A 10,780-nucleotide genomic window follows, 5' to 3' on the forward strand; every position below is an offset into this window, starting at 1 on the left:
GCTTTGCATATATTTGTAATTACACCCTGACATCTCTCACTCACTTCTGCTGTTTTGTTTTAAGCTTTCTCAGTGCAAAGCCCCCCATTATTGCTTTGATTTCTCTCTAGGGCTCCCTTGCTGACTTGACTGGGTTGGCACCTCATGGGGGTAGGTACAGGAAAGCTGCTGACCCTATTCTGAGGTCCTTGACCTCTAGCACAATGGTGCCTCCCATAGTTTTTCCTGGTTGAATGTGATCCTAAGATGATTTATGTGTAAACCTTGGTATTTTGAAGCAACCAAGATGTTTATACCTTAATTTTCAGGGAGTGATTATGATTGGGGAAGGAGCATATTGAGCTACTTTTTAAAGTATCGTTGTTAAGTATTTAGCGATGATAATTTTGTTGGGCAGGGAAGTTACCATCATTCTCTTTTCTGACCCCCTTGCAGCAGGTGATTTGGCTGCTGAAATAGTTTCCTGCAATTCTTCCAAAGCTCTCTAGAGAATTTTATGAGAGGGTATTTACAGCTCTCTCTTCTGTTTGGTAGATTTTTACAGGAATGCCTGTTATTCCTCCATGTCTGGGTCATTACCCATTAAACTGGGCACCAGATCTCATTGCTTATTTATCACTGAAGCTGTAATACTACATTGAACAAATAGTGAATTGTCAAAACAGATTGAGGGAAAACCAGGTAGCTCATTTGTTTTAAAAGTATGAACATGGCTGGGTGTAGCAGCACACACCTGTAATCTCAGCGACTTGGGAGGCTGAGGCAAAAGGATCACAAGTTTGAAGCCAGCCTTAGCAACTTAGTGAGACCTTATCTCAAAATAGAAATTAATAAGAGTGCCCTTGGGTTCAGTCCCAAGTATTACCAATAAAAATGTATGAAGGTGGCTGAGAGAGCAGGGAATCCTAGAGAAAAGTCAGGGAGCCTTATAGGCCTGCCTGCTGAGAGATTTAGTTCAGCGTTTTTCCTCTTCTCTTACAGACCAGTTCTTCTCCCCACTCTGGGGTGTCCAGGCAGGTGCGGATCAAGGCTTCCCAGTCTGCAGGGGATATAAATACCGTCTACCAGCCCCCTGAGCCTAGAAGCAGGCACCTCTCTGTCAGTGAGTATCTCACTTCTTTATCCCCCTCCTCTCATTTATTTTATCGGCTCACACTTTAAAAATTCAACAAATATTTGGACAACCCCTGTTGGGTCCCCTCTCACCCTGTAGGAGCTTCTCTTCTCAGTTAAATAATTCCTACTCTTTTAAAAAAATATTTTGTTAGTAGTTAGTAGGCCTTTTTTTTTTTTAATGTGTTTCTGAGAATCGATCCTAGTGCCTCACACATGCTAGGCAAGTACTCTGCCACTGAGCCACAACCCTAGCTCAAAATCCTACTTTTTTACACTCAAAAAATAAAATAATTAAAAAAAATTAACAAATATTTATTAAACAGTCATCAAGTATGTATCAACTACTACTCTGTGCCAAATAATCCTCTGTGCTTTTATTTATTTATTTAAAATATATATATTTTTAGTTGTTGATAAAGCTTTATTTTATTTATTTATATGTGGTGCTGAGAATCGAACCTAGTGCAATGTGTGCTACCACTGAGCCCCAGCACCAGCCTCTCTGCTTTTATTTGGGGAGGAGGGATGGGAAATGACTAGAATGTTATCCTGATCCTTAAGGATCTAACAAATATAATGATATAATGATCTGATTAAATTTCTTTTAAATATCCCTGAGAAGGTGATCTCCTCAGACATCTGTTTGGAGACTCCAATGGAGTCTACACTCATTTTTGATAATTCTTTCTCCTAAAGGACCAGAGACTTATAAAGTTAGGAGACAGGTCTGAGTTTGAGTTTTGACTTTCTGCTTATAAGTCCTGAAAAGTCCTTATACTTTAAGGAAGTTGCTGGCTAGAAGACTCTTGGAGAATCAAACTAAGTTGTCTGAGAAGGACAGAGTGTTAGCATATACAATTAACTAACTACTGGAAAAGCTATTTGAAGCTGGTGCCAAATTTCCCTAGAAAAGAAGCCTAAATCAGGTCTGTGAATTATACCAAGTAACATAATGTCCCTCTGGATCCCCTTTCCCCAGAGTTTGATTGGAGAGTTCATTTACTGAATTGTGGAGTTGTATCAAGAGGGAGGGAAATCTTGCTGGACATGGGGCTCACACCTATAATCCCAGCAAATCTGGAGGTTGAGCAGGAGGATGTCAAGTTCAAGATCAGTCTGGGCAATTTAATGAGACCCTCAAAATAAAAAACAAGAAGGACTGGGGATGTAGCTCAGTGGCAGAGCACTCCTGGGTTCAATACCTGGTACTATTTAAAAAAAAAAAAGTGGGAAATCTGGCCTTATCAAATATTTGTGTTATATCTGTTGCCCTAATGTTGAGACCCTGTGCTACTAAGGAACCAAATTTTCCCTTTTCCATATAAGCAGAATTGCATTAAACTGAACTACTCTGAAGATTCAGAGCTAAGCTTGGAGAGGTCTGAGCATTGGTCCTGCTACTAAATCTGTCTGTGAGTAATATGTCTCCTGAGGAAAGAGCAGGAAAAACTATGTTGCTGAGGCACTGATTTTGCCTCACTGAGTAATTTCTGGAACTCAAGCAAACACTGATAGTGTTTCCAAATGAATTTCAGATTCCTGTGGATAATTATAGATAATTGGTGGATATGTTTTCAGTATGTTGGTTGAGGAGAGCCACCAAGGAGAACCTATCCAGAGCATCCCTGGAATCTGGGTACCCTGGAGCCTGGAAAACTCTGCCAGCTTGACTTCTTTTCCAGAGACCTTATAGAGATTAAAGGAATGGAGGGCAGAAGCATTGTTCTTTGTAGAACAATGAAGTATGACATGGGGTAGTAATTCAGTCTTCTCCCAAGCATGAGCCTGTGATTAATGTGTAGAGACAGGGGCTAAATGCTGAGCCATTTGGACTTTTTCTCCATGTTGCAGGGGGACATGTATGGAAATTATTTTCCTGGCTAAGAATGCTGAGAATAAGATTTCTATATAGATCCTGTTTCTCTAGAAAATGGACAACACAGACTTACCCCACCTAGATTCTGGCTTCCTTCATTCAGCAAGCATTATGTACCAATTGGTGGGCTGGGTGAATGTGACAGTGGACCATGTACAAAGGCAATGGTAGTAGGAGCACAGAGGAGGAATCACTGATTCTGCCCAGGAGAGGAAGACTTTCACAGCAAAGGAAACATCTGGGCTTACACGCTGTATATAGAGATAGACATTCCAGGCAGGGGAAAGAGTACCTTCTAGGTGTGATCATAAAAGATTGTGGTGGGCTTGAAGAACTCCAGGCACTTTGGAGCATGTGGAGTGGTATAGATGCATCAAGAGAAGGGGGCAGAACCAGAAAATTGTAGAGAGGACTTCTAACTGGGATGACCTGGGAAATGCCTTCTGGGGAGGAGCTTTTTTAGCTAGATTTGAGAGATAATGGAGGATTTCCATAGAAGGATGAGCCGAGAGGGCTTTTAGACTGTGCCTGTGGAGAGCTCACAATCCTTCACATCCAGATGGGTTCATGCATTTAGAGAAAGGATGCCTGGGTTGCTTTCTGGTGGTGCCCTGATTGTACTTAGTTATGCTTCTTTTTTGTTTTTGTTTTTTGTGTGTGAGGTATTGAGGTTTGAGCCAGGATCTTATTAACAGAATGCCTTTATTTTGTTTATTTTTATGTGGTGCTGAGGATTGAATCCAGTGCCTCACACTTGCTAGGCAAGCGCTCTGCCACTGAGCTACAGCCTCAGCCCAAGTCTAGGGTCTTGCATATACTAGACAAGTCCTGTACTACTGAGCTGCACCTTCAATCCTTTTAATTTTGAGATAGGGTCTCACTAAATCGCCTAGACTGGCTAAAAACCTATGAACCTCCTAATTAGCTGTAATTATAGGCATGCACCACTGTGCCTGACATGCGCTTAGTTTTTTTTGGTAGTCAGTGGAAACTGCTGAAAATCTTCGTTCCTCGTACCCTTCACCATTATAATCTTTATCACATTATTATCTTATTTCTGTCCTATTAAACTACATTTTTGTTCATTCATTACCAAAGTATCTGCTATGTGTCAAAAACATGAAAAACAAAAAAGACTTGGGCTTTGTTCCTGAAAACAGACATTTACTTGTCATGATGTGATGAATGTATAATTCCAATATGTGACCAGAAGATGCATAGTACTGTGTGTTTAGATGAGAGATAGAACCTGACCCTGGGGCCTGGAAAGGCTTATACTTCTACCTAAAGCACAAACAAAGGGTTCCAGGCAGAAGGTACTACACATGCAAAAGCCTGATGACTGGAGGGAGTGTAGATTAGAGAAAGGGAAAGAAGTCCTGATAGCTGGAGAGCTAGGAACAGAGGAAGGAGGCCAGAATTTGGCTGAAGAGAGAGGCAGACCCATGTGGACTGTGGTTAAGATGTTAACCCTTTTGTCTAAAGCAGTAAAAAAGGAGTCTTAAGGTGAGGAGGAATGGGTGGTGTTACATATTCAGATTTGTATTTTGATAAGATTGCGCTGGCTGTAGAGTGGAGAACAGATTGGGTCAAGAATGGACCCAAGGGAACCATACTAGGTTAATGCAGTAGTCCAGGTAAAAGAAAACAGAAGCTTGCATTAGGCTGATAATAGTAGTGGAGTAGAGGAACAGGAAGATTTGAGACTTCTAGAGGTAAAACTGACAGAACGTGGCATGTCAGTGGTTCTCAAAGTTTGGAATGAGAACCCTGGGAAGCCCTTGATACCCTTTCAGGAGATCTGTAAGGTCAGAATTACTTTCAGAATCATACTAAGACCTGATGCCAATTCTCTCACAAGTCAGCAGTGGAGTTTTCCAGAGGTTATGTGTCTGAGGTGATGTCATCCTTCTGATGACTAATGGAATATGTACTTGTGTATTGTGTTTTTAAAATTTCTGAGTTTGCAGGGTGTAGTAGTGCAGCCTGTAATCCCAGCTGGATCGCAAGTTCGAGGCCAGCCTGGGCAATTTAGTGAGACTCTATTTCTAAAATAAAATAAAAAGGGCTGGGGATGTAGCTCAGTGGTAGAGCATTTGCCTAGCATGAGTGTGGTTCTGGGTTCCATCCCTAGAACCACACACACCAAAGGAAAAAAAAAAAAGAAAACTCTGAGCTTTAATTTCTTTTTTAAAAATATTTATTTTTAGTGATAGGTGGACTCAATATTTTCATTTTGTTTTTATGTGATGTGAGGAACAAACCTGGTACCTCATGCATGCTAGGCAAGCGCTGTGCCTCTGAGCCCCAGCCCCTGAGCTTTAATTTCTAATATGGTAAATATTAGTTGACCTTGTTGGGGCTCTGAAAATGATACCTTGAAGTATGGTGCTTTGGCATGCTGAGTACTTTGACCTAAAGGACATTGGTAGGGCCTCAGAAGCAAAGTGTCTTTCTGACATTTGTTTGCGCTTCTTATATCTTGCTCCCCATTCTCCTCTACAGTAGGCTACAGAAATTGGAATTCTCTTTCCCCCAAGCACATTATGGAATTTGTTTTTTTTAAAAATGTATAAATTAGCAATTTTATTGAGGTAAACTTATACATTCCAAGAAATGATCTGGCTCTGAAGCAGGATATTCAAATTGTCTAGATTTTTATATTACCATTTCAAAACCATTATATAAAATAATATTTCAAGTGGCACTTCATAAAATTATAAATATCAATCACATATAAATTAACTCAGATCTCATATTTAAATTATCAATAAATTAAAAATAATTAAAATAGTGTCCTAACGCTCATATTGTCAGTTCTTCGTAGAGAACAAGATAAGGTAGGTACCCAGTTGATAGGACATGTTTTCTGACCAAAGGAAGGAATACTCATGAACCAATAAGCTTAGATGCCCACTATGCTTTTCGAACAGCTCTCAGGGTGAACTGCAGGAAATCCTCAAAGTTGCTCAAGATGAGTTGCATGGTCATGACCTTCTGCCAATCATTCTGTGACTCCAGTTTTGCCAGCAGGTTGATATTTGCAGTTCGGCTAGGGAAGACTATTTTACTGGGATCCTTCACCTCTTATTTCAAGATCTCAATCAGGGCTTTGGAACTGAACTGCACATGTTCAGCTCTGTCCCTGTTCTTGCTTTCCTGAAACTTGTTCCGGATGTACCTCAGGTAGACCTGAAACTCCAGAAGCCCAGAGGTGATTCGCACAAGGCAGTTGTCCCGATTGTATCCAGTTTGGAAGCATCCATCTTTTTCAGTCATCTTTGGAAGGTTCAGATTGTTTTCGGACACTGTCACATGGCTCTTGATACAGGTCTCATCATTCTTGCACAGTTCTTTTCTCATTTCGAAGACTTCCTTGATGAGGTAGGAAATCTGTCCTGCGGTTTTTTCAGAAGAGGCACGTGTTGGTTTATTTCGAGTGACACTGTTCTCTCCATCTTCTCCTTGAAGTTCTGAGGTGGGGAAGGCAGTAGCCACCACTAGGAGCAGCCCCAAGGAGGCAATTGAGAAGAACTTCATGGCTGTTCCTGGAGGGCAGATGGAACTCTCTTTCTTTCCTGGTGGGCTCAAGAGCTGAATGTACATTATGGAAATTAACCCTTCTCCTTTATAATCAGCCATAAAACCTAAAACTATTCCTTTTCCAGCATGTCTGTGTAAGAGCTGGTCTTGAAGAAATTCTCTGACCTATTTTATCTGATAGTAGATCAGAATACCCTCATTCCAGAAGAGGTGATGCCCTATACCACAAAGAGACACCAAGAAGCATCTGAACAGTCAGGGATTTACTGGGTTTCCCTCCTCAGTCTGTTACCATTAGGTACACCCATTTTATCTAATCAAAGTTCTACACTGGGGTTTACTGTCATTGATTCCTAAGTATAACAGTAGACAGTTTTCCCTGGGTCTTTGGATCTTCATTCTGAAGACTTTTGTGTCATATAAAACTTTGGTTAAATAAAATTGCTATGCTTTTCTCTTGTTAACCTGTCTTGTAGACATGTATATCCTTGGTTTTAAAGAGTTTAAGTATTCTAAGACCAAAAGACTTTAGGAAATACTTTGGTATTGGATTAAATTTTCAGGTGTTGAAAAAGAAGTAAGTTGCTGACTAAATGGCACCACCTTTCACTAAGGCAGGGATACTGAAAGAGCCTGATTTCAGGTGCTGGGAAGGGGCAGAAGTAATGTTTTAATCATGGTGATATTAAAGTACCTTTAAGACAGCCAAGAGGAGATGTCAAATGGGCAATTAGATATATAAGTCTTAAACTGGGGAGAAAATCAGAGCTGAGAAGGAAAAACAGAAAAGAAGAAATCGTCTGTTTGAAAGTATGATCCCAGAGTGACTAAGCAGACTATAGAATGAGAAGAGAAAGGGGCCTAGGACTGAGCCTTAGGAACCAACACTTAGATCCAGTTAGAGGGAAGAGAGGATGAACCTGCAAGGAACAGAGGAAAGGAATGACTAGAGAAGTGGTGAGGAAATTAGAAGTGTGAGGCATTGGCCTTACGTGGAACCAGCCAGATTGGAAAGGACAGAAGGGTAAGTTAGAGAAACTTGCTTAAGCAGGTACAGTATAAGGCTTTCTAGTAGTAAAGGGAAGCAGGAAGAAAGAGGAGTCAAGGTTATAACATGAAGGACTCTAGGAAAAGTGCTAGCAGTAGAAATGGGGTCCAAAGAGAAGTCACTGGTAAGTAGGCCTTAGCAATTCACCCCCCACCCAGTTCTTCTCCCTTCACCCTCCTTCATCTTCAACATTAACACACCTAACTATTCTGTGAGAGGACAATGTACAGGTCATTCAGCTCCCACTGCAAGGTTTCTAAGAAGCACTAGGTATCCCAGTCAATTTTAGACATCTCTATTCCTTACATTGAATTGAAAAAATGGATTCCCTTCTCTTGACTACTCAGATAACATCTTTCAATAATAGTTTTTCAAATATTTGAAATCAGCTATCTTGTTCGCCCCTTGTTTTTCCTATTATAACACACACCCCTTGAGTTCCACTTTTTAAAAGCCAATCTGTTACACTAGTTCATGCTAAAAACAAACAAAAAACAGGCTGGGTTGTTGGTTCATGCCTGTAATCCCAGCAATTCTGGAGGCTGAGGCATGATAATTGCAGTTCAAAGCCAGCCTCAGCAACTTAGTGAAACCCTGTCTCAAAATAAAATTAAGGGCTGGGGTTGTAGCACAGTGGTAGAGTGCTTGCCTAGCATGTGTGAGGCACTGGGTTCAATCCTCAGCACCACATAAAAATAAATAAAATAAAGATCTATCAACAACAACAAAAAATAATAAATAAATTTTATTTATTTTTTTAATTTTTTAATAAATATTGTGTGTGGAGATATTGGCAGACAGATGAATGGAATTTCCTTCCCTATGTGAAGATGTCCTTCCTGTCTTTGCATATGGAAATTCTACCATCTTTGAAGCCAAGCTGAAGCAGCATTCTTCCATGAAGTTGAGTGATGCCCTTAAGCCATGTAGCCAGGCTAGAATTAAAGGACTTGTCCCTGAGTATTCTGACTCCTGTTTTTCATAGTGTATCTCATTAAGTGCCTTTGCTTGTTCATACACCATCTTTCTCTTTTTCTTGTCACTTTATCCCAAGTTGAGGCAAGCCAAACAGCAACCCCTAAAATGAGTGGAGGAAATCAGTCTTTTCAAGAAGTTGGGTAGTTGGGACTGGGGATGTGGCTCAAGCGGTAGCGCGTGCGGCCCGGGTTCTATCCTCAGCACCACATACAAATAAAGATGTTGTGTCCGCTGAAAACTAAAAAATAGATATTAAAAAATTAAAAAAAAAAGAAGTTGGGTAGTAACAGAAAAATAGAGGTGGGCTAATAGCTTAGGGAGCAGCTGAAATATTATCAGGCTAGAGATCTGAGCAGTTTGTGAAGGGAGAGTAAAGATGGCTGGAAAGGAGAAAGCCAATGTGAAGAGACTGGGTAAGCTGGATCCTGCAGAGGGGGATCGCAGTCCAGGAAGAATGTAGTGGTGCCTTGGCAAGAAGGAGAAAAGCCTCTGATTCAGAGGGAAGAGGAGGAAATAAGCAAAGGGAGAAAAGGTGACAGTGTGGGATAACTTATTATAGTGACGGCTGGGCAGTGGAGAGCTAGAGCCCTGTGTGTAGTACCAACTTCCAGTCTTAGGACAGGTTTGAAAGGGTAGAAGTCAAACTGCAAAAGTGACAGTTATACATATGAAAAGAAAATGGTCAATCTCCTTCACTGCCAAAGGGTTTTTTCTCTTTTTCACTATAAATTCTGCTGCCATAGTAGATGAGACCAGAAACTGGTTGGTGGTGATAGCAAATTAATAAAATGGGGGGCTGAGGTTGTAGCTTAGTGGCAGAGCACTTGCCTAGCATGTGTGAGGCACTGGATTCTATTCTCAGCACCGCATATAAATAAATGAATAAAACAAAGGTTCATCAACATCTAAAAAAATAAAAATAAATAAATAAAATGGGAATTTTGAAAGTTGAAACACACATATGTTCTCAGGGTCTTGTGGGATGAAAATGTTTAGAAGCACTGTTCTGCACAGCATAGTCCAGGGTGAGTATTTGGAGAAATATTGGTTACAATTTTTTTTTTTTTTTTTTGTGTGTGTGTGTGTGTGTGGGTGGTTATTGGGGATCAAATCCAGGGACACTTAACCACTGAGCCACACCCTCAGCCCTTTTTTAATTTTGTATTTGGAGACAGGGTCTTGCTAAGTTGCTTAGGACTTCATTAAGTGGCTGAGTCTGGCTTTGAACTTGTGATCCTCTTGCCTCAGCCTCCTAAACCACTGGGATTATAGGCATTCTTTACTGCACCTGGCTGGTTACAATTTTCATTCTTTTTTTTTTTTTGGTACTGGGACTTGAACCCAGGGGCACTTAACCACTGAACCACATCCTAACCAATGAGCCACGTCTTTAAAAAAAAAATCTATTTTTTAGTTGTAGGTGGACACAGTACCTTTATTTTTTATTTTTATGTGGTGCTGAGGATCGAACCCAGGGCCTCACACTCTACCACTGAGCCCGAGCCCCAGCCCCAGTCCTCAGTCCCTTTAAAAATAAATAAATAAATAAACAGTTTTTTTTTTTTTTTTTAGTACCAGGGATTGAACCCAGGGACAGTTAACCACTGGGGCACATCCCCAGTCCATTTTTGTATTTTATTTAGAGACAGGGTGTCATTGAGTTGCTTACCATCTCGCCATTGCTGAGACTGGCTTTGAATTCAAAATCCTCCTGCTTCAGTCTCCTGAGCTGCTGAGATTATAGGTGTGCACCACCATGCCTGGCTTCTTTAAAAAAAAAAAAAAAAAATGAAACAGAGTCTCACTGAGTTGCTTAAGGCCTCTCTGAGGCTGGTCTCAAACTTGAAATCCTCCTGCCTCAGCCTCAAAAGTCACTGAGATTACAGGTGTGCACCACCATGCCTGGCTTGGTTACAATTTCTATTGAGAAAGCAAAAAAACAAAAAATTTTAAAAAATAAGATTTAATTACCCTCCCTATATCATCTATCCCCCAAGAGAAAAAAAAAAAGATTTAGAAATATTTCTTGTACTTGCAATGACCTGACCTACACATTAACACTGACCCAAAGCCCTAGAACTCCCTGTGGAGGCAACTTCCTGACTGCATCAGTTTCCTGGTGAGTGTTCTCCTTTGAAAGGGGCCAGAATCCAAGAGCCTGACTTTCAGCTTAGAGCCCAAGCAAAAGAATCATCCATATCCTACCTGGGGGGGGGGGG

The 10,780-nt window shown here is 40.7% G+C and overlaps 1 protein-coding gene across 2 annotated transcripts in view; it reads left to right on the forward strand.

Moving 5' to 3' along the window:
• Map3k3 (mitogen-activated protein kinase kinase kinase 3) overlaps nucleotides 1–10,780 on the forward strand; it is a 74,387-nt gene that overhangs the window by 42,861 nt on the left and 20,746 nt on the right. For both annotated transcript variants that reach the window (XM_015504794.2, XM_048798134.1), the window contains one exon: nucleotides 982–1,102. In XM_015504794.2, coding sequence (XP_015360280.2) covers nucleotides 982–1,102 — 121 coding nt within the window. The remainder of the gene's footprint in view (nucleotides 1–981; nucleotides 1,103–10,780) is intronic.

The sequence above is a fragment of the Marmota marmota genome, unplaced genomic scaffold (assembly GCF_001458135.2).
Source record: "Marmota marmota marmota unplaced genomic scaffold, marMar, whole genome shotgun sequence".
Classification (NCBI taxonomy): Eukaryota; Metazoa; Chordata; class Mammalia; order Rodentia; family Sciuridae; genus Marmota; species Marmota marmota.